Source organism: Chelonoidis abingdonii, chromosome 18 (assembly GCF_003597395.2).
Source record: "Chelonoidis abingdonii isolate Lonesome George chromosome 18, CheloAbing_2.0, whole genome shotgun sequence".
NCBI classification, from domain to species: domain Eukaryota; kingdom Metazoa; phylum Chordata; order Testudines; family Testudinidae; genus Chelonoidis; species Chelonoidis abingdonii.
This window is the reverse complement of record NC_133786.1, coordinates 4112649-4135721: the sequence shown is the minus strand read 5'-3', so window position 1 is coordinate 4135721 and position 23073 is coordinate 4112649. Positions and strand designations below refer to the sequence as shown.

General features: G+C 53.8%; 2 protein-coding genes across 2 annotated transcripts; one reads left to right on the top strand and one right to left on the bottom strand.

Moving 5' to 3' along the window:
• Nucleotides 1-398: 398 nt before the first annotated feature.
• TIRAP (TIR domain containing adaptor protein) lies at nucleotides 399-5077 on the bottom strand. Its single transcript, XM_032770027.1, has 4 exons — nucleotides 4880-5077; nucleotides 4488-4538; nucleotides 1844-2446; nucleotides 399-1427 (listed from the first exon to the last, which is right to left on the bottom strand). The coding sequence occupies exons 2-4, from the start codon at nucleotides 4492-4494 to the stop codon at nucleotides 1384-1386; spliced, it is 654 nt and encodes a 217-aa protein (XP_032625918.1). The 5' UTR covers nucleotides 4495-4538; nucleotides 4880-5077; the 3' UTR covers nucleotides 399-1383.
• Nucleotides 5078-11480: 6403 nt separating this feature from the next.
• LOC116818794 (cryptochrome-2-like) lies at nucleotides 11481-22128 on the top strand. The gene is made up of 11 exons (XM_032770021.2): nucleotides 11481-11643; nucleotides 11963-12237; nucleotides 13681-13875; nucleotides 14015-14133; nucleotides 15243-15397; nucleotides 15887-16027; nucleotides 16759-16926; nucleotides 17856-17996; nucleotides 18993-19144; nucleotides 19654-19883; nucleotides 20390-22128. The coding sequence occupies exons 2-11, from the start codon at nucleotides 12023-12025 to the stop codon at nucleotides 20455-20457; spliced, it is 1584 nt and encodes a 527-aa protein (XP_032625912.1). The 5' UTR covers nucleotides 11481-11643; nucleotides 11963-12022; the 3' UTR covers nucleotides 20458-22128.
• The last annotated feature ends 945 nt before the right edge of the window (nucleotides 22129-23073 follow it).

Here is a 23073-nt window from a genome sequence, read left to right as displayed (position 1 = left end):
CCTCTTTCAGACTTTGCTTTCCTGACAACTCAGCCAGCAAAAAAAAAAACAGGAACATGCTATGAGGTGTGATTCTGCATCTATGCTAGGAAAATGGTCAAGTTTATGTTGGAGTTAGCTAGAGTATAAACTAAGCCTAAACTAAAAACTCAACCACTTTTCCTATACAAGACAAAGCCTGAGACTGAACAATCCCCAACTCCTCTCCCTAGGCGGAGACCTTCCTGGTCTGAGCGAGAGGGTGAGTGTGGAGGAGGGGCAGGTGGAAAGCAGAGAGGAAGAACAAGAAAAAAAGCTTACAACCTGGGGAGTGACTAACCAGTTCAGTGACCTGTGAGCTTAGGCCCTTTTACCAGCACTAAATCCACCCATTTAAAAAAAAAAAGCGTGAGAGAAGATTGGATAAAAATAACACTTTTCTGCATTCATTTGTACACACGTTTAAATTACAATTGTAAAAATCAAAACTAAAGCTGACGTTACACTAGCTCTTCTTCATAGGAGTGTCACAGCTCCAAAAAGGGAAACCTCATGTCAGTTTATACTCCTTGACATAGGCACTGAGTTTCCCCCCCGCCACCCCCAGGGGTGCTCCACTGTCCTGCCCCAAGGCTCTGCCCTCGCTCTACCTCTTCCTGCCCTGTTCCACGCCTCCCTGAGGCCCCACCCGTCTGCTGCTCTCCACCCTCCCCCAAACGCCTCCCCCAACTGATCCGGTGGCTGCCACCCAAACAGCTGTGGAGTATATATAATGGAGTCGGTGCCTATGCTCCCTGAGGCTTGGAGGAATTTAACATAGGTATTGTAAGAGCTCCAAACTGGCTTTTGGAAGGTTATTAGAGATTTTGCGGCCTATCAGCTTCCTGAAAGGAAGAAACCTAAACTAGACTCCCTACTCCCCAAATGAGAAGTGAGTAAACTCCATTTACCTGTGTTTACCCTCGACTACTTGGCGTCACCAACACTCAAGCTCCGGGTTCCAGCCAAGTCCCCTGCACTGTACAGTACAGCGTGGAACAAGGCTCATGCTTCTTTCAACTCTTTAGCACTAGAAGCCACATGTAAGCCTCACTCTCCATTGGTGTTAGATATTTTGCTTGTCCTCTCAGCAGTGCTTGGTATTAGTGTTCATGGTGTGGAGCAGCCTGACGCGAGAGAAATGCTTCCGTTCGGAAGCCCTCGTGAGAGTCGGTTCCCATTTGTAATTCTACAGGTGCTTTGTGCATTGGGGAACTTGGCCATAGGTCACCTGGAATCTGCTCTCCACTGAGATCAAATGAGACAGCTCCAGAGACTTTGGAAACCGCAGTGTGGATTCTCATTCCGTTTCCCGTCGGCTGGATCTGCTTTCTCAAGGTGCTCCCTTCCCCTGCAGGACTCCACTCACTCTATTCTGCTCACGGTGCTTCGACAGAGCTCCTGCAGGTCTGAGGGACACAGGAAAGAAACCAGGGTCACTATAAGGGATATCAGCTGGACTGATGTTCCAGCGCTGTCACAGTGCAACGTATTTGTACCTCTCCTCCCAGAGAGAGAGAGCCTACACTGTACCCCACTCCAATGGGATACAGAGGCCCCAGCCCCTTCTTTTTAGATCTTTCCTTGCAGTTTCAGAGGAACACAGTATTCTCAACTTTCCATCCCAGAAGGTTGTTCAGTGTGGGCCGTCAGACAGCTGCTGTGTTCCACCCCTTGGCTAGTGAGAGTCACTCCTGAAGCCCAGAAGGTGCAATGGAAATGCAGGGTCTGATCGAAGGGACACTCCAGATTGTTTAGCAGAGTGAAGAGCAAACACCCTATACAGGCCCATTATAAAGCCGACTGCCCCCGACGGTTTACTTACAACACAGAATCGTGTCCTTAATCTGCCTGAAGCCATCCTCCTTGCGCGTCACATCGATGTAATAGAGGCACCTCAGCTCCCGGGGGTAGTCTTTCCGGTCAATGCCCTTCAGCACGGGGATGGTGCGCCCATTGGCCATCGGCGCCTCTGCCAACGCCTGATGCATCTGGTACCTGCACCAGGGATCCTCGAGGAAGCTAGGGGTTATTAGCAGGACCCAGCAGTGGCTGTTCTGGACAGCGTCGCAGAGCTCTGTGGTGATAGCACTCCCCGGCATACCATCCCGCAGCTGCAGGAAGCAGCGGATGCGCTCAGTCTGGCTCTCCAGATAGGAGACCATCTCCTCGACAAACTCAAAGTCCCCATTGCTGTGGCAGATGCACACGTCATAGCTCTTGGCCCAGCGGGCACTCCCTGAGCTGCTGATGCTCACCTGGGAGGCAGAAGACAGTTGTCCTAGACTGGCCACTGAACTGCTGGTGGAAGAGCTAGCAGTTGTCACTGAGGAGGAGGAAGAGGAGGAGCGTGACTGTTTGGTGTTCAAGCTGCTTCCTGCGGAGCTGGAGTTTTGCCTGGGTTTCTGCAGAAGCCGTCTGACCCAGCCTGTGGAGTTTAAGAGATCAGAGTCAGATTCACTGAAGGCTGAAATGTCTCCTGGGCATATTCACAGCCCCTCCCCATGCCCCACAAGGAGCATCTCTGGACATCGAACCTCCTGCTTTCTTATCATGGGGCCATCTGGGAGCTGAGTTGCAGAGACCAAGTGTCAGCCCTGCCCCAGGACCTGGGCAGACAGGTGTCTCTAGAGAGAGGTCTTTCCGTACAGCTCCAGGCACGGAAGGGCACAGGGAGATTAGGATCTGAGTGACTGGGCTGTAATCAAAAGCCAATTAAAAAAAAATCCTGGCTTTCAAGGAGGTTTTAACTGGAGCCACTAGGCATTGGGTCTAAAATACCCAGACTCTCTGGAGCCTCAGGATAGGGTCCTAGTTTGGATCATTCTGTTCTTCTTCCTGCAGAGGGAGATCCAAGCTCCAGGTATTTCACTGCATATGGGACCCCGGTGAGCTGTAAGTACTAAGCATAGCACAGACTAATGTTTGGATGGGTGCCCTTGGACAAAGCTTCCCCCTCCACTCACTGCTTTGTGGGATGGCAGCTGCTCCACTCCGCCCCAGATGCGGCAGCCTTTCCAAGGCTACGAGAGTTAGTAAAATAACAGGGGACGAAGTGCGAAATCTGCCTCCTTACCGCTTACTTCAGCTCTCATCACCCTAAATCCCTGGTTGCTCTAAATTAGGAGTTAGGTCAGGTTTACATGGGAACTGCCAAACTGGATTAGACCTGAGGTCTCCAGCAGTGGCCAACAACAGATGCTTTAGGGGAAGATGTAAGAATCCTGCAGTGCCCCCCACTGTTATAGTTACAGATCAGCTCAAGCCCTGAAGCAGGAAGTTTAATATGTCAGAAACTGAGACATGGATGGTCACACCTAGTGGTCAGTGTGGTGGCGGTCCTGCTAGGAACTGGAGCCAGGGGTCAGAGCCAGAATCAGGAGTCAAGAGCAGGATCGGAGCAAGGCAGGAGCAGGGCTGGGAACCAGAAAAGAGCTGGAGCAGGCTGAGGCCTGTGGAGTCTGTCCCTGCTGTCAGGCAGTGGAGAGTTCCAAGCTATGAAGTGAGCTGGGCAGACAGAGCTGCCGTTTCTCCCCGAGCGGTTTATATACCTGCCCTGAGAGTCACCAGACCAGCTCCTGGATTGGCTGGAGCCTCACACAGGAGTGACTTATTCACATGAGTGGTTTAGCCAGGCTCTAGTTCAGGGCTGACTCATCACCTCACAATTTGTCATCATGTATTGTGGTAACTGAGGATCCTCTAACAGTGCCTGACTGAGCTAAGAGAAAGGCTATTGTTCTGGACCAGGACAGGTGCTGAGAGGAAGGGCTGTGGATGGGGTGGAAGATTTGGGGTTTTGTTCTGACCCTAACTCCAGGAGGTGGGACTCTCCTGACTCACCTGGAGGGTTAGGTCACCTGGGTAATCTAAATGCACTTTCTAAGGTAAACAATCCCATCTTTTCTCCTAGGGAAAATTCTCATGGCCTTGATCATGTTGGTGCCCTTCTTGGAACTCCCATCGCTAACTCCCATCGTCCTCCTAGAGGCAGGATGGCCATACTGCTCACAGTAATCCAGAGAGGACCACACAGTTGATTTACGTCGGTCACTGTTGATAGGTTTCGGTATTCTCCGTCCCATTCCTTGTGCAGCCCACCATCTTACTTGCTTGGTTTGGGGGGCAGGTTGGACTGCAGCTGCACATTGAGCTGAGATCTCCATTGAGGCTGTCCATAGCAGTTGCCAAGTCCCTGCCCTGAGCCGATACGGTTCATTTAGAATCTTACAAGGTGTGCAAGAGTTGAAATGGATGAGGCGGGGGGCAGAGGGGGGGTTAGTGGTTCGCTTATGTCCCTTCTCAGCTATGAGAGCAAAGCACTTTACAGAGCTGGGTATATTATCCCTAATCCATAGAAGGGAGAACTCTCCCAGGCTCATAGCAAGTCAGGGACAGACACTCTGCCTCCTGTTCCCAGCCCCCTGCTCAGTCAGATCATGCTGTCAACATCCTGCTTGTTTACTCACCAGCCATATCGGGGTAGCAGTCAGATGAGAAGTGCCCACAGGAATCTTGACCTGTAACAGAGAGGCAGGGGAGGGACAGTGGGTCAGCAGCTGTTCTGCTTCCTTTCATGCTGGTATTAAATTCAGCATATTCTGTATTTGTAGGCCCATAGCACTTAGGAGTCAGTCAAAGACCATTGGGTACAATTCCAGAATAAAAAGATCATACTTGCTTCTTTACCACTGCACCCCGTGTCCCCAACTCCTGAGGGAAGAACAATCACTGTATTCCACGTGCAGACTCCATTAGCGAGAGCTGCATAAGAGATCACTCATTGCCATGAGTGTCTGGTCTGGGGTAGACAGGGCATGTCAGTCTCCCAGGCCATCTAGCCTGCATTAAATCTACTTACGTAAAAGTTATCCTGGCCACCAACAGATATCACATCCTTCCATCATGAATCACCCAGGGTGTTGCTAAGGATATTGGCTGTAGCATGGCAGGGGGACAGCTGCTCCATAAGAGCCAGCACCAGACTGGATACTTCCGGTTCCCTTGTGTTGCAACAGCAGGAGCTGGAGTGTGGTTGGATCCTTATTGTCGAATATGCAGTTTCTTTAAAATAAAGAAATGAGAACAAAGGCCGTTTATTGCTGACGCTCAAGTTTTGCTTAGACAAGCACAATGTTTCGATGACCTCAGCATCTGGAAACACACCCAAAGGTGTCAAGACCTTCCACCCAAATAGGAATCCTTGGGAGCATGAGCAGAGCATCCTCTTTGCAGAGTGGACACTTGGTCCCCTGGGCTTAAGTCCACCCTCCCAGGATGCAAACAGGCAGGCTCCGGCCTCGTAACAACTGTTCCGTCCCGCTCAGGAGCACAATTCAAACAGTGGGGTGGTCCCACCTATGTGCGGGCTTCTGCAGCCTGGTTTGTCTATTGGGCTCATGGCTCAGCCTCCCCCTGGCTCCAGGTGTCCCTCAGGCACAGGGGAGGCAGGCAGGCTCTGTTTCAGCGCAGTCTTTGTGGTGCTCTCTGTGGCATCTTCGTTGCCCAAATCCCTGAACTGCCAAGAGTACTCCCGGGAGAATTCTGCACCACTGCAGATTTCATTGCTTCCCCACAGAAAAATGACTTTCTGACAGAGAAGCAAAGGGAAGCCACAAGAGCGGTCATGCGACCCTCCCAAGCAGTATGTTTCGGGTGCCCAGGGTAGCTGGCAGAGAGGTAAATCACTGTGGGGCAGGAGGCAGGACTGGGAAAGACCTGGGTGGTGGCTCCTACCCTGTGCCAAGCTCAGCTGCTAGTCCTGGCTGGGCTGAGGAGAACGGGACTTCCTCTTCCCCTGCACAGCATCCAGGGCTGGGTCAGACCCACCCCCAGATTTCTCCCTCAGCTACAGGAGTCTCTGGAAAGTTCTCTCCTCCCCCTGCTTCTTGCACCCATCGCACCTCAGCTGCATGGAGAGGGATCCCTGTACTGAAAGCTACTCCCTCATCCCCCCCCAACCCCTGTGCATCCAGGCCCCCACCCACTCAGACCCTCCCCCGCTGCACCCCACTTCCCCTGTACCTGGACCACCCCAACAAGCCACCCACACCTGGATCCCCACCCTACTGAGCTCCAACCAGCTGCACCTGGATCCCTGCCCCACTCCCACAGCATCTGGACCTCCACACTGAGCCTCCAATACCAACCCCCCTGATGAGCTCAAACCACCTTCACCTGGACCCCCCTGCAAAGTCCAATTACCATTGCACCCAGAACCCCTCAATAAGCCCCCTTGCATCCAGATCCCACACACACACACCCAGATACCCCACTGAGCTGCCCGCACCCAGATTGCCCCATACAGAATCCTCTCAATCCACACCTGGATCCCCCCACATTAAGCCCCTTCACACTTGGATCCTGCCTTGCTGAGGCTGCCTGCCCACAACTGGTGCACCTGGCATGGATGGGCAGAGAAGGGCAACACAAATGATTAGAGGTATGGAACAGTTTGCAGCTGAGAAAAGATTAAAAAGACTGTATTCAGCTTAGAAAAGAGACTACTAAGGGGGTATAATAGGGGCCTACAAAATCATGACTGGTATGGAGAAAGTGAATAGGGAAAAGTTATTTATCCCTTCATATAAACACACAAACTAGGGGCTATGGAATGAAATTAATAGGCAGCAGGTTTAAAACAAACACAAAGAAGTACTTTTTCATCCAGTGCACAGTCAACCTGCGGAACTCGTTGCAGGGGATGTTGCAAAGGCCAAAAGTATAACTGGGTTGAAAAGAGAATTAGCTACGTTCCTGGATGAGCCAGGATGGTCAGGGACGCGACTCCACGCTTTGGGTGTGCCTAAACATCTGTCTGTCAGAAGCTGGGACTGGACACAGGGGATGGATCACTGGATGATTGCCCTGTTCTGTTCATTCCCTCTGATGCATCTGGCACTGGCCACTGTCAGAAGACTGGATACTGGGTTAGACCCAGTATGGCCATTCTTATGTTCTTAAATACACACACTATATTTCCAGGACAACAGTACAATTATTCTGGAAAGCTGATCTCAGGGTCTCCCTCCTTGGTTACAACAAAATGTAACTAAGAACACAAATTAATGGATTCAGCAATTCCTCTCCCGCTCTCTCTAGCAAAGACGATCTTAACACAAGATGAGAGGGGTAGAGAATGGGGGAGCACCTGCTCTTTTAATATTTTAATTTTGCTGTGTGCATGATTTCCTAGGTTAAAAAAAAGCAGCTGTGTGTAATTATTCATTCATTTAGGGGTAGCCCCAAGAGCACCAGCCACACTATGTTCAGCACCATGCAAATGTGTAACAAAAAGACATCCCTGCCCAGAAGACCTTACAGTCTAAGTATGACAAGAGCTGATGGATGCAACAAACAGATGGAGAAAGCAAAGGGGCAGTGAGACCATATACTATGAGTGGTATCCTCGCATATGATTTGCATCCTTCTGGGGTTGGTTGTTTCATTCTTGTCTGAAAATAATGACGCTGGGGAGGTTGGGGCCAAAAATGGGATTTTTTTTAAATGATATATCTTTGCCAAATTGTAATTTGTGTTTTCCCCCCTAAATTAAATGCTTCAAATAGGGTAAGAATTCCCCCATGCTCACCTTTTCCCTCCCTCAACCAACACGCCCAGGACCCTACAATGATAAACTAACGGATGCAGTCTGAGCAATAATGAGCCAGTGCGTAGCTCGAGAGCCCACAACTCTACAACAACAAGCTGCCATCTTAGTGCTTATGAGCGACCCTCCAATAGCAGATGAGTGAGCACTGTCTCAGCCCTCATGTTATTCTAACGAGCCAATGCTTAGTAATAACTAAATGCACAAGTGACCTTACAAAAATGAAGCAGCATGTGCAGCCATAATCTGCTATGCTCAACAGCAAAGGACCTCTTTGCTCTGGGAAGGGAGTTACATACTTAAATTAGCACCAGCGCATCTCATCTTCTCTGCATCTGTCCATTAGAGTGGGGGCTACTTGGAGCAGGGGCTCTTTACATTTGTCTCCTAAAAGGCTGAGCATAGGGTGACCAGATGTCCCGATTTTATAGGGACAGTCCTGATATTTGGGGCTTTTTCTTATATTGGCTCCTATTACCCCTCAACCTCCGTCCCGATTTTTCACACTTGCTGTCTGGTCACCCTAGCTGAGCACGTTGTTGGGCCTTGCCTCATAATTCCTATTAACAGTCATGTGATGGGAGGTTTGGTAGGGGAAGCTGCATGAAGACCTCTCATGGGCACAGCTCAGGCTCCACAAGTCGGGAAGGGGCTAGGCCAGAGGGGTGGCAAGGCTCAGTGGTATTGTCTTCATTCAGCCAGGCGGAGATTCCCCATCATAAGTCAGTGCAAAGAGCACAATGTTACGTAGCGTCCCCCTCTGCTCAGCCACCCCTGGCCTGGGGAAGCTCCTGGCAGTGATCACAGGTGAGGCCAGCTGTTGCGAGATGGGAGCTGTGCAGAGCCACTGGCCTTCTGTGAAATGGTCCTGCCCTCATGAAAGTCCTATAGGTCTTGGAACATCCCTGAGCTTGGAGGCCCCATTCCATGTGGGCAGGGTGCAAGCCCAGCGCCCCCCACCCAGGCCCACCAGCTGATCCTGAGAAAGTGGGTTGTGATGGAGCCATCATGCCAGGCCAGCAGGGTTGCAGCACTTTTTAAACTCCTCTAGCCCTTTCCAAGGAAAGCCTCCAACTAGTGACCTGGATATGGGGCTATCCATGTAAGTCTGCAGAGACCCTGAAATGAAAGCTCAGAGTGGAAGGGGCTCTTCCATTAATCTCACCGCCTGATAACCCTGAAACCTAACAATGTCATGTAAGTGGCAACATTAACTGTTTCACTGTAACAGAAATATCCAGCAGCTTGGGGATAGCAGCAGTGTTCCTTCTAATTTTTTACATCCATATGCGGAATGAATTTTTTGTTATGCGCACGAATATGGAGGCGATCTGTGACACATCACCTTCATATTGGTGCACATAAAATTCATGTGGTGGGGGTGGGGCAGAGGGGTTCGGAGTGTGGGAGGGGGCTCACGGCTGGGACAGAGGGCTGGGGAGGATGAGGGCTCTGGCTGGGGACGCAAGCTGCAAGGTGAGGCAGAGGGTTGGAGTTTGGGGGAGCTGCAGGCTCTGGGGTTGGGCCAGGAATGAGGGAGTTGGGTTGCAGGAGGGGGCTCAGGGCTGGGGCAGAGGGTTGGGGTGCAGGGGGTGTGGGCTCTGGGGTGAGGCCAGGAGTTTGGGGTGCAGGCTGCCCCAGGGCTGCAGTGGGGAGAGATGACTCCCCAGAGCCTTCTCTTGCTGCAACAGCTTGGGAACCTACGAAGGCATCTCTCCCCAGCCGCGGCAGCTCCCGCAGGCCTGGGCCAGGCCGAGGGAGGTGTTCCCCTGGCCACAGTCGCTCCCCGCTGAGGCATGCCACCACTTCCCCGGCCGCAGTAGGTCCACGCATAGAGACCCTGCATAGAGCTTAATAGGCAGGTATGTAGCCACGCAGCTTAGAGGGAACTTAGGATAGCAGGTGGAGTTTTGTAGCGCTCCCCTAGGCTTTTTTCCTAAGTCCCACGGATTTCCCTCTGCACAAAATGGACTGACAGCCAGCCCCTCGCAAAACTCTGGGTCTGCACCCCCTAGGGTTGGCAACCCTCCCGGTTTCGCTGGGAATCTCCAGAATCAATTTCTATGGCCCAGAGGCTACTGAAGCCAGACCGAGATATTTCAGGCTGCTAAAAGTCTGGTGGTGCAGCGGGGCTAAGGCAGGCTCCCTGCCTGGCCTGGCGCTGCTCCTAGAAGCGGTTGGCATGTCCCTGCATCCCTTAGACAGGGACAGGGGGTCTCCACGTACTACCCCCACCCCGAGCATTGACTCCGCAGCTCCCAGTGGCCGGGAATTGTGGCCAAGGGGAGCTGCAGCGGGCGGTGCCTGCATTTCTGGCCCCACTCCAGAACCGCGCCCTCAGGCGGAGCCCAATCCCCTGCGCCAGTGCGGTGAAAAAGTGAGAAATGGGGAGGAATGAGGGGGCGGGGTTTTGTGCAGCAGTTGACACCGCTACCCACACTGGCTGCCCTCTGCAGCCTGCCAGCCGGGCGCACACAAAAAGGGATCTGAAAAGAATGTGAACCAACCCCGCTGCCAGGCACATCCGTCCACCCTGCCTCCCTCCGGCTGCAGCTTCCTGCCGCGGCTGGGGTGCCCGGGCCCCCCGGAGCTGCCCTGCCCCTGCCCCTGCCCGCTCGCTCGCTTGGCGGCAGGAGCAGCTGCCGGCCGAGCGGCCTAGGTGCCCCGGGCCCCTTGCCGAGCGCTGGCCGGGGAGGCGACAGGTGGTACTCACCCGACGGCTGCGCCTCCGGCGGGCTCGGTGGGGGTCCTCGGTGCGCGCCTCCCCGCCGGGTCACCGCTCCGTGACCCGTCCCGCTTCGGGCTTTCCGGGGCCCCCCGCTCGCTCAAGCGACGGGGCTGGAAGTCGGCGGCTGCTCCCCGCCCTGCAAGGAAACAGCAGGCGGCCAGGGGCTGGCTGGAGCCCCAGGGCGGGGCTCCCGAGCTTTCGCACGGTGGCTTCGCGCTCCCAGGTTCGCTGGGGGACGATTTCCCCCGGCGGTCCCCAGGTGCGCGGGGGGACCGATTCCCCGGGGGTCCCCAGGTGCGCGGGGGGACCGATTTCCCCCGGGGGTCGCCAGGGGGTGCCGGCGGGGGAACCGATATCCCCCGGGGTCAGCCAGGTGCGGGGGGGGCGTGCCCGATTCCCCGCGGGGTCGCCCAGGTGCGCGGGGGGACCGATTTCCCCGGGGTCCCCAGGTGCGCGGGGGGACCGATTTCCCCCGGGGGTCGCCAGGTGCGCGGGGGGTGCCCGATTTCCCCGGGGTCGCCAGCGTGCGCGGGGGGGGTGCCCGATTTCCCCCGGGGGTCGCCAGTTGCGCGGGGGTGCACCGTTTCCCCCGGGTGTCCCCAGGTGCGCGCGGGGGGGCGACTTCCCCGGGGAGTGCCCCAGCGTGCGCGCGCGGGGGGCGATTTCCCCCGGGGGTCCCCAGTGCGCGGGGAGGGGCGATTTCCCCCGGGGCGTCCCCGAGGCGCCGCTGGGGGGGGGGCAGGTGCTGCCTGGGGCGGGGGGCAGCCGGGCTCTGCTGACAGGCCCTGAACACGGCTCGCCAAGAGCAAGGGGAGACCCACCCCCGCTCCGGTGCCTCTCGGCAAGCGGCCCTTCTCCCGCGCTGTCCTGCCCCCAGCACTGCTGGGAGGGGAGCCCTGCTCTGCGCTGCTGTCAGCTACAGCCCGCCTGGGGCCGCACAGCAGGGACCTTGGCTCTCTCCCGCCCCGTCCCTTGTGATCAGATCAGCGCTACGCACCCCCCAGCTCCGCTCAAACAGCCCCACATCCCTCGGCTCCTCCCTGGGCGGCTGGATGTCTCCTCCCCCTGGTTGGATGCCTGCGAAGCCCACGCCCCTTGACTGACAGCGGCTTGTTTCGTAACCTCACTTCCAGCCCTGGAAGCCCAGGATTGCCTAACCAGGCTGGGGGAATCCCAGGCTAGAAGGCGCTGTGGCCAGGGCTCTGTAGGGAAAGGAGCCGCCTGGTGTAGCTGGAGGGGTCCCTGCTGAGCGGGGAACAGAGCTGGGGCCCCAAGGAGGAGCACCCAGGTAAGGAGGCAGTGGAGCTCAAACGGGAATCGAGTCAGGGAAAGTCCTATGGCCTTTGCTATGCAGATCAGACTAGGGGAGGGGCAGGTAGAGACCCTTCTGGACTTAGAATATATGCAATGTGTGTGGCTGGACCGAGCCCTGAGTGTGTGAGCCCAGATCCTCCAAGGTTTCAGGTGCCTAATTCCCATGGATTTCCCAAATCCCAAGGTATTTAGGCACCTAACTCTCATTGCTTTCAGTGCTGTTTGGCTTGGGGGGGGGGAGGAGTCACAGGCCTGTTCTCAAGGTGATTTCCTTTGTTTTCCTTTGCCCCCAGGAGACCCGACACTGAGACAAGGGAGAAGAAAGGCACACACCAGGGAGCCGAACCCTCAGGATGAAGCACATATCGATCCACTGGTTCCGTAAGGGTCTTCGCCTTCATGATAACCCTGCCCTGCTGGCAGCAATGACAGACTGCCGCACGCTCTATCCCATCTTCATCCTCGACCCCTGGTTCCCAAAGAACATACGGGTCAGCGTCAACCGCTGGAGGTTTCTGGTCGAGTCGCTGAGAGATCTGGACGAGAGCCTTCAGAAACTGAACTCAAGGCAAGTCCTGTACAGGCAGATATTCAGCTTGAGTATAGGGGTTGTCGCTGGTACCTGGAAAAACGATGGGGCTAGCCCTGTCCACATGGTACCCGCATTGCATTCACTGGGAGCTGTGTACATACAGGGCTTGCAGGGTGGGCCTAGTAGATGCGAGAATTCTGCTTCCTTGGGTCCCTCTGGTCCCAGCTGCCTGGAGCTTCCTGTCCCAGAGAATACGGTGCCATTGAGCTGCGGATTCACAGTGCAAAGTGCTGGCAGGTTTTGTGCCTGGAGAACTGCCTTCTCTGAAAAATTCAATCTCAGTCAAACAAATGTATTTTCCCCTCCTCTCCCCAATTCACAGCTGTTACTTTCAAACAATTAAATGCTTCCATCTGCTAGATGAATGAGCCATACAGGGGTAGCTGCTTCTCCCACCTCTCTCCCCTAAATACCCAGGGCCTGGTTCTCTTTAGCTCTGCACCCTGTGATATCGTGACACCAGTGCACGGTTACCATTCTCACTTAATTGTGTGTGACGTGCACTTCACCCAGATGTGAGTGAGAGCATGTGGGGCAATGCAGAAATGGGCTCCCAATGCACATTCCTCTAGGCGGTTCCAAAGTAGGATCAGGAGCAGCCCCAGAATGTCAGGGAGCTGCTTGAGCTTAACTGAAGGAGGCTTGAGAGGCCCTTTCTAAAGGGCACTTCGTTATCAGAGCAAGTGCAGCGAAGGAGGGCTGCAGGGCTGAAGTAAGCAGCAGCAGAAAGGCTTTTACTGTGGAGTTGATGGGGATGAATTTGTCCAGGGGTGAGGGTGGGGTGGGGAGGTTCCTCACAACCCTCTTTGTCTCCAGCTGTTTAATTGAGATGAAGCATGCAGCATGCTTGAGAGGTCTTACACATGAGCCGCTTTGCTAAAGGGGTAGAAGTTAGGTTCCAAAATACCCTCACTGGACCGCTGTCTTCCCCAGCTATGTGGCCTGCATTTCCCTTCCCACCCTGGATGAGCAGACTGCTGCTTACAATCCGTGTCTCAGCTGTCGAGGGGTAGGGCTCCCTGCACAGCTCATAGGCTGGTAAGGTAAGACTACCAAGGGACTCGGCATGGAGAGATCTCACGCTCCTGTGTTCCCTGCTAAGCTGTCAGAAGTAGAAGCCAGAGCAACATTCTAAGCCCGAGGAACCCAACCGTCCCTCAGCCACGAGCCTGAGGGATCCACCCGACAGGCCATAAAATGGAGCAGGTTGTAGCTGCCCTGACTTGTGACATGGAGGTGTGACCCACGGAGACAAGTCCCAACATGCCGTGTTTGGAAGTGGCCTAGCACGAGTGTATGTGTAGACTACAGTTCCCACCACACAGTGCTCTCTCTTGAGCCAAGCCACCAAGCCTGGGCTCCTGGGCCTTGCTGTTTACCTTGCCTCTGGCTGACTAGGTTTTGGTGGCATCTCCACAGGCTGTTTGTGGTGCATGGCTGCCCCACGGAGGTATTCCCGGTCCTCTTTAAAGAGTGGAAGGTGACGCGGCTGACGTTCGAGATAGACACGGAGCCCTACTCCAGGCAGCGCGATCGCGAGGTGGTGAGGCTGGCGGCTGAACATGGCATTCAGGTTATTCAGAAAGTGTCCAACACCTTGTATGACACTGACAGGTGGGTCCCAGGAGTGGGGTCCTCATGTTGCTTGCTCATTGCTGGGCATTAAAGCCCCTGGAGTCCCTGCAAAAGAGGGTGGTAGTGCCCTCTGCTCCGTGGGCTGTCCTCAGTGATAGGTCCCTTTGATTATTCACAGAGTAATTGCTGAAAACAATGGCAAGGTGCCTCTGACCTATGTGCGCCTGCAGACGCTCCTGGTGGCGCTGGGACCACCGAAGCGGCCTGTGCCAGCTCCTACTCTGGAAAATCTGAAGGGTGAGTGGAACAAAGGGTTTGGTAGTATTTTAGTGATTTGTATATGTGCCCGAGTTTCTTTCCTTGCAGCTGTGTGTCACCTCGCCATGTGGGTGGAACAAACAGGGTCGTTAAGGAAGTGGTTGAAACCGACCCAGATCAAGAGAGGGTCCTGAGTGACAACGGGAAGTCCCATCGACACTCAGCAGTGGGACGCTCTGGCAGACAGGGGAGTGAATGCAGCGTGGCCCTGCCTGGAGACAAAGGGCTGAGCCGTGCCTGGGTGGGAATGAAGAGTGGGCTTCTGGGGAAATTGGCTGCTCTCCCCAGGCTGGGACCGGAGAAGGGAGAGAGACTAGGACAGAGTTGGAGTCTGACCTAGCATGGCTGGCATTTGCGCTGGTTTGCCCAGGGTGGCCTATGGCTTAGTTCTGCCTCTTTGGGCTAATGTAAGGCCTTCCAGCTTTGATAGCCAGGTGACTCAGAAATAGCTCCCTTGTTACGAAAAGGCTGTGTGGGTTGTTGCAAATACCCAGTGAGAGCACTGTGCGCTGACAGGCCCAGTACAAGCCTCTGCGGGAGTCTGGGTTGGCTGGATTCGCTGCAAGGAGCCGCAGAGAGAGACAAGGGTTGTTGTTGCCCGAAGGCCCAGTCTCAGAGTCTTGGAAGCCAGGGGCTGCCTCCGTGGAGCTGTGTGGGTCCTTGGGGCCGGGCACAGTAAAGGGATTGGTAACAGGCTGGGTACAGACCAGATCATATCAATAGTGAGTATGGGACAAGCCTGTGTCAGTGTGGTGGTTCTCTGCTAGGGGAACATGTCCCAGCACTCTGACTAGAAGCTTCCGTGGTTTGTATTTTAGGTTTCCCTGGTATGTTCCAAAAATCCTTATGCAGTTTCCATGGGACACGGGATTCTTCTTCTACTAGACTCTGGTGTAGTGGTTTTATGAGGCTGTAAAACAGTTGTCGTGTTCCACCCCAGAGGTGGCTGCATTTCAGTGCTGGGTGCAGCAATCCCTGTTAAGTTCTATAAAGCACTTTGAGATTCTTTACAACTAAAGAGGCTAGACAAATGTGCAGTATATTTTAGTGTTGGTGCACGGAAGTACTGACTGTGCCTATTACTCCAGACTGCCGTCCCCCCTGCAAAGACAACCATAATGCAGAGTATGGGATCCCTACGCTGGAGGAGCTGGGTCAGAACCCGGAGCAAGCAGGTCCTCGCCTCTACCCAGGAGGAGAGTCTGAGGCGCTTTGCAGGCTTGACTTGCATATGAAGAGAACGGTAGGGCAGTTAGCATTGATTCCCTCTCCCCCTCTGAGGCCTTGAGCTTTCATGCAAACAGTGTAAGAGAAGCATTTTAGGTTGATTTCCTGCAACGTTGTGCTGAGCCCACATGGGCTTTACCAGGAATGTCCTGGAGAGATCTAGGAGCGTGGCTGTAAGTACAGCACTGCCAGCAGCTCCATTAAAGACCCCAGGCCTAATTCATTGTTGCCTGGCACCTGCATTCACTACCCCTGTGCTAAGTGACTGCAAAGCGGGTGGAAAACGCTAATTAGAATGGTAGTGCCTGGGACTACTCCCCTCTCTGTTTTATTTAGGTACCAGGATCATAGGTGCTGGAACTAGGGGTGCTACCGCACCTCCTGGTTTGCAGTGGTTTCCATCATATATAGTTAGGCCATCCTCTTCCCTTGGGCAGGGAGTCCTCTTTGCTTTTCCCTGTCTGGCTTTGGGCACCTCTCATCTGCTTCTCTTGTCCTTTTCCAGGCCTGGGTGTGTAATTTCCAGAAGCCCCAGACTGAGCCCAACTCCCTGAACCCTAGCACCACCGTCCTGAGCCCTTACATCAAGTTTGGATGCTTGTCAGTGCGAACCTTCTGGTGGAGGTTGGCTGAAATCTACCAGGGGGTAAGGAGGAAACCAGGTTTGCTCAGCAGCTCTTTTATCAGGCAGCTGCTTGCCAGCACTTGCGTTAGGCCTAAAGGAGCCGGTAGGTACACTGTGCAAGTCAAAGTGCTCTGCCCTGGAAGGGCTGCTGGATCATACGGATGTGGGGCATTTGGAGTAAGATCTATCGCTCTGGGTAGGCAGATAACCTTCCTGGCATGGTCAGTGAAGATGCTGCCTCTGTGCCAATGGGAATGGGGCACAAATGGCAGCAGAACCCCTTAGCAGGAAGAGGATGGATGAGCTGGAAGGTGCAGTTGGTTAGACTTAGACCATAACCTCTTGGGTTTAAAACCTAGAATCACAAAGGAAAAATCTGTCTCATGGCTTGTCCTAGGCTTAGTTTGTCCATAAAACCAGGGGATTTTAGGGTTTGGCTCCATCGTAGCCTCTGAATAAGAAAGCCCAGGCCTAGGCAGGGGCTCATGTGGATCAGGAGTGAAGTACCTTAGTAGAGCTGCATGCAAGGTGGAAGCTTTTACAGCACCTCCCTGGATTATGCCCAGCTCTAGCCAATCCTATTAATCCCTCATTTTCCAGAGGCCTTAAACTCCCCTCAGTGTTCGGGTATATGAATGCCTGGGAAACCAATAGCAGTAATCCCTGCCAAGGGACCACCATTGGATCCCTTCTCCGGGACTCTCCTCGCTAATGTGCCAGAGACAAGAATGATGTCTGCCCTTTTTTGACAGAGGAAACATTCCAACCCGCCCGTGTCTTTGCATGGGCAGCTCCTGTGGAGGGAGTTCTTCTACACGGCAGGAGCTGGGATCCCCAACTTCAGCAAGATGGAAGGCAACCCCGTCTGCGTGCAGGTGGACTGGGATAACAATCCAGAGCACCTCAGAGCCTGGAGCGAGGTACCCATTTTTGGGAACATAGGCCAATGACAATGATGTCCCAGTGACAAGAGCCTTGTAGCAAGGTGGTCTGCCAGGGCCAGGGGAGAGAGTTCAATTATTGGACCCAGTTAGGAAGGGGTCAGGTGATCCTTGCAAAGGGCCGAGAGGTCAGCTGGAGGGAGGGTTTAATCTGAATTAACAAAATGCACCCTGAGGGAAGGGCCTGGTGAGTCCTCCCTGGTCTCTGGGAGCCTGGCCAGCAGCCTTACATGCCTGATCTTTGTTCTAGTGCACTCCTGGAAGGACCATCCTTCTGCCTCCCAGCACCAGTGGGGTTATTCCCACCGCTGAGCACTAGAGAACTGAGTGCTGATGCCAAGGAAGTTAACGGTTGTGCTGGCTAGAGGGAACGCAAGAGATGGCCTGGCTGTCGGGTCACACCCTCAGGCACGGCTGGCATAGGAGAGCTCTTGGATTGCTGGGAAAAGTGCAGCAAAGCTTCCTTAATTACATGTTTATTGGGAGCTGCAGCTGCATAGCAGAATAAAACAGTTACATGCCCAGTGCTTGCAGGGCCTGAGTTACACCAGGGATTAATTTGACCCATACTTGCTAATGCTTGTCTCAAAGGGAGAACTGCTCAATACAGGGAGGAGGTAGAGACGGTGTGAGGAACAGACTCTCAGCAGACAATAGACATGGTCACCAGATACCTCAGGCAGGCATGGGCAGCCAGGGCTAGAACCTTGGTCCTTCAGCTTCAAAATACAGTAGCTGCCACTCGAGGTACTAGAGTTCTCCCTTGGCTGGTGGCAGTAATTGATTGCTTAGCTCTGTGGGTCTGCCCACCAGCCCCACACCTCACTGGTGAAGCCAGGAGCATACCCCGCACGTGGCTGACTGGATTAGCTTTCTGGAGGTTTAAGCTCAAGCTCTTTCCCTGGCAGGGCCGGACAGGCTACCCCTTCATCGATGCCATCATGACCCAGCTGCGCACTGAAGGCTGGATCCATCACCTGGCCCGGCATGCTGTGGCCTGCTTCCTGACTCGAGGAGACCTGTGGATATCCTGGGAGCAAGGGCAAAAGGTCAGGCATGTCACCAGGGGCTCTGCTGAAGTGGTGGGGGCCTCCGGAACCTTCACGGTTGACAAAGAAGCTGACGGGCTGGTTGAGGGCTGCACCATTGCCTGCAGACGCGGATAGCCTGGAGTTCATCCCAGAAGTCTCCACCCTGTCTGCCAATGAGCAAACGGTGGGGAGGGAGGTGGAGATTGCACCATGGCCAATGGCTGCGAGGAGCAAGGCTGGCCTCATAACTTCCCATGCTGCTTGGAGCAACTGGGAACGAGGCTGGGGCAGCGGGAGCTACCTGTGGTCCCACTGCCAGAGGGAAGATCAGGGTTGCCCTTGGGCTGCTGAACAAGACCTGCAAGGACGTGGGACCTCCAGGCTGTCATTCATGGTGCTGGGCTCTACGGCTGGTCGGGTGGGAATGGAGACTGGAGAGTGGCCAGAGACTCCTGCAGCCTCTTACCCAGTGAGAAACCAAACCCGTTCTGATGAATTAGGGAGCGTCGGCGGCTCTTTTCTGCTTGCGACTCTGGGCCCAGCACCACACAGCTAAGCCAGGCTTCGGAAGGGAGGTGTGAATAGCCCCAGGCATGGTGCAGACCTGTTCCAATGGCCCCTTCTCCCTGGCTGCTCTGATAGCCCTTCCCTGATCACAGTTATATGGCACCAACCTACAGGCACTATCTTTACCCTCCACTTCTTGTCCTACATGGGAGGTGCCAACTCTTTCTGAAAGCCGGCAGGGTTCCTGGCTGGACGCTTTGCCCACCCAGGTTGTGTGAGGGTGGGGGAGTTCCCCTGCCGCAGCTGGGGGGGAAAGTACGAGGGGAAGTGCTACTAGGGTGACTCCCTGGGGACCAGCTGCCTGATGAGCAGCTGCCACCCCTCCTCGGTGCCATGGGTCAGGAGCCCAGCTGAGCCCAGGCTGAAGGGAAGCAGAAAGTTTTGGAGGTGGGGGCGGGTTACGAATGATCTCACCCTTCCCGAAAGCATCCACTCTTCCCACCCCAGGTCTTTGAGGAGTTGCTGCTGGATGCTGACTGGTCCCTGAATGCTGGCAACTGGCAGTGGCTGTCGGCGAGTGCCTTCTTCCACCAGTTCTTCCGCATCTACTCGCCCGTCGTCTTCGGCAAGAAGACAGACAGGGGTGGAGAGTATATCAAGTAGGTGCAAGGCAAAGTCCGGCAGAGCCCAGCCTCTTCCTGGATCATGTGGGCGTCTGCTACAGCCTAGTGAGCACTGCAGTCTGGGTGTGGCTCCGGCATGGCATTGCAGAGGGGACACAGTGGGGGTGGTGGAGAGTTGGGGGTTTCTGTCTTTCTAGCTCCACCTAGGAGACTGCTGGTGGCAGTGAATCCTTCCAGGTCTAGGCCGACAGTGACTAGAAGTAACCCGTGTTGGGTGGTCTCTGAGGACAGGAAGTTGGGAGCTCTTGTCAGATAGCTACCCCCACCCCTGGTCAGCAGCTTCAGTGGACAGTCCAGGAAATGAGTGGGCCAAAGATCCCGTACCATGCTCTAGCCCCCTCAGCCTGGGCTGGCTAGGACACACTGGTGAAGGCAGTTGGCCCTGAGAGACCTGTGGCTTGGCACTGAATTCCCACCTCGGCTTGTTTCTTTTGGGGCTGACTGACCCGCCTTGCCTGTTCCTTTGGGGCCTGACCCTCCTGCAGGAAGTACCTCCCTTTCCTCCGGAAGTTCGCCGCTGAGTATATCTATGAGCCCTGGAAGGCGCCGCGAAGCGTGCAGGAGCAGGCAGGCTGCGTGATTGGCCGAGATTATCCCAAGCCCATTGTGGTGCACGAGGTGGTGAGCAAGAGGAACGTGGAGCGGATGAAGGCAGCCTACGCCCGGCGATCGGCCAGCACCACGGCCCAGTTGGAGGGAAGGGGTGGCAAGAAAGGTAACGACCCCCTCGCCCTTACCTGGAGCTGCTCTGTGGCTTGGCCTCTGAAGCTGGGTACTGACTGTGAGGAGACAATCCAGAGCAGCCCTCCCTTGGAGAGGCATCATGGCTAGTGGCTATGGCTGGGACTCCAGGGCCCTATGTTCTAGTCGCAGCTCAGCCACTAACCTGTTGGGTGACCTTGGGATGTCATGTGAGCGCCCCGTGCCTCAGTTTCCCCATATATAAAATGGTGATAACACCAACCTCTTTGTAAGGCACTTCCAGACCTATGGATGAGAGATGCTACACAAGAGCTAAGTGTTAGTTAATTATTATTGCTGTATGGTTCTCCCTGCCAGCTGAGAGATGCCAAACTCTCCTGAGTCTCCCAATCATGCCACCACATGCCAGCTTGCCAGCATCCACGGCTCTTAGGGCTGTTGTGCAGTGTCTGAGCAGGGAAGACAGGACAGTCCTGCCCTCTTCAGCCTAATAACCTGGCTGCTTGTTTCTCCCATTAGGTGCCAAAAGGAAGACACCTGCTGGTACCTCTCTGGCTGAACTGCTGACAAAGAAACCAAAGACTTAAGAGCAGCTGAATTCCTCAAGCACTGCCAGTGGATATTGCCAATGGGCCAGCCTCTTCCATGCTACACAGGGAGAACCTCAGGCAGCACAAGAGCCCATTCACATCCCGTTCGGGCTTTATGAAGAGAGGCTCTGTTCTAATCCCTTGACTGACAGCAAGGAGCCCGGGCCTTCTGAGACTAGGGAAAGCTAGAGCAGGGTTTTGGCACTACCTCTCCTATTGGCTAAGGAAACATTTTCATGATGCACCCTTTCATTCAGCTCCTTGCGCCTGTTCAGTGAACTGTCCTTTGACGCTGGTGCTTTCTATGCTGCTCCCAGGCCAGAAGCAGAGTTTCTTTTGGAAAGGCCATTGCCATGCAATGGATAAGTTTGTCTGCGTACCTTAGGGTGAATTCCCCCTACAGCACTCGGGGAGGTAGATGTTTCACCACCCTTGTTTTCCCACACAAGTGAACTGAGAAACAGAGATTACTGGGCAGATTTCCAATGGGAGCTGCTGGATCCCTTAAAAATCTGGCCATAATTGACTTGCTCAGATCACTGAAGGAGGCAGAGCTGGGAATTGAACCCACATGTCCTCTTCCCTAGTTCTTGCCCTGTACTTTCTTTATCTGGGTTGTTGCAGACATTTAGCCAACGGGTACATTTTAAACTTACCTCTCAGCTAAACAACTCGTGCAGCCACCGACATCTCTGGCCTGGGAAAGGCCCCAGATTGCTGTATTGTGGGCTGACTCCAAAGAAGCCAAAAGCACAGCAGTCTTTCAGGGAGCAGAAGAATTTTTTTTTTAAAGGGCACATTAATAAGTTCCTGGTGCGCCGAATGCCCCAGCCAGCCTGGCTGGGAATTGGTACTGCACCCTGTTTAAGCTTTGCTGCCCCCTTTCGGCAGACAGCAGCTTGGGAGGCCAAAGTGAGGGATGCTGGACATGGATGTTGTCTTTTGCCCATCTTTATACTGAGCATGAAATGCTGGATACTCATTGCCACCGTCCTTGGGCCCTGTATGCCCCATTGTGTGGCGTGTCCAACCCAGGCATAATTTCACTATCCCTTGGCTGTGGTCTCCTGGGGTATTAAAGATATCCCTGGAAGCACTAGGTGGAGTCTTACAAGAGCATGGGGCAAAGCTGATCTTGATGTCCCAAAGTCAGGAAAGTAACTGAAATACTTCTCTGATGGATTGTATTTACAGAGGGGCAACCTGTCCTAAATTCTCAGTTACTGAGGGACAATCTACACGCATGGCTATATTTGCTTCCCACAAGCTACTCTTAGTATAACCTTTTAGGAGTGAGGTTTGAGCATTGGCCTGCTAAACCCAGGGTTGTGAGTTCAGTCCTTGAGGGGGCCATTGGGGGATTGGTCCTGCTTTGAGCAGGGAGTTGGATTAGATGACCTCCTAAGGTCCCTTCCAACCCTAATAAGCTATGATTCTGGGTATCCAAATATTGGATGTTAATATCTAAACTATATTGTTAAATTTATTTACCTAAATTGGGGATATTGCACATTGTGGAGTAGGTATATTTTATGACTTTTAAACCAAACTTTGTACTTGTGGCTAATCTAAGCATTACACCCAGCTGTACAGACACTCTTTCCTCACCCTGTGTATTAGATAACTAACATTAGCTTTAATCAAATTTAAATTTTGCTCTTTCATTTACATTGTCTTGAGGTTTTGCTTCTGGGGTGGGGGAGGCTGAGGATGCCTGTGCTGTTGGTCCCTACTCCCTGCCTGTACTGAATATATATTTACTTCCAATAAGCATTACTACTTTAGACAGATCAGTGACTGGTCTTTGTGGCACCTGACCCATGGCTGAAGGCAACAGCTGTGTTACCTCTTCTGGTTTATTTCCATCACCTCTGTTCCTTCCCCCGTTAATGCATTAAGTGGTTGATGGTGACAAGTTTTAGATTGGAAGCTCTTTGGGGCAGGGATTAGGTTTTAGTGGGTGTGGGTATAAGGTGCCATGGGCTACAGGGGGGAGCTCCAGCTGCTATAGTACCATAGACACAATCTCTGGCTTTTAGTGAAGCATTTAAGATTCCTGGAAATCAAGTAAGCTTATTGCTGTGTAGCCACCACACTAAGGGGAGTACTTCAATTTCATGACGACTCAAGCTGCTCCAAAGATAATGCTAAGGCAGTCAAACTGAGCTGGAGACAGCCACTTCCCCCTAGCTTGTCTGCAGGGGGCTGGGGCCAGAATTGAGAGAACAAAAAGCTACCCACAGTAGATGATGGAACCAGATACTGGTGGTGGGACTATTAAACCAGAGAGAGACTCTGACTGAGCCACAAGAGGAAGTGCTGGGTAGGAAAGAGGAAGTGAATGAACCAGCTGATATTGGAGAAATAGGGAGAAAAGTCTCCATGGTTCTGAACACAGGACATGAGCTGCAGCAGCAGGATCTCAACCCAAGGCATGTGCTAGAGTGGTGAGGAAAGCAAGACCAGGAAGCGTGTAGAGTTATTTTTGTATAGCTCTATTTCTTGTGCTATTAAAAGAAAAACATTGCTCTTCCTTTAAGAACCCGCTGCAAAGCCTCGGTGTAGCACATACCACACATCTCCCACCGTGCGTCTGAAGCTGGAAACTGGGCA

Coding starts and splice junctions, on each gene's coding strand:
- LOC116818794 (XM_032770021.2), top strand. CDS start 12,023: ATGAAGCACATATCGATCCACTGGTTCCGTAAGGGTCTTCGCCTTCAT. Junction 14,134..15,242: donor TACTCTGGAAAATCTGAAGG/GTGAGTGGAACA, acceptor CTATTACTCCAG/ACTGCCGTCCCCCCTGCAAA. Junction 15,398..15,886: donor ACTTGCATATGAAGAGAACG/GTAGGGCAGTTA, acceptor GTCCTTTTCCAG/GCCTGGGTGTGTAATTTCCA.
- TIRAP (XM_032770027.1), bottom strand. Junction 1,428..1,843: donor TAAGGACACGATTCTGTGTT/GTAAGTAAACCG, acceptor TGTGTCCCTCAG/ACCTGCAGGAGCTCTGTCGA.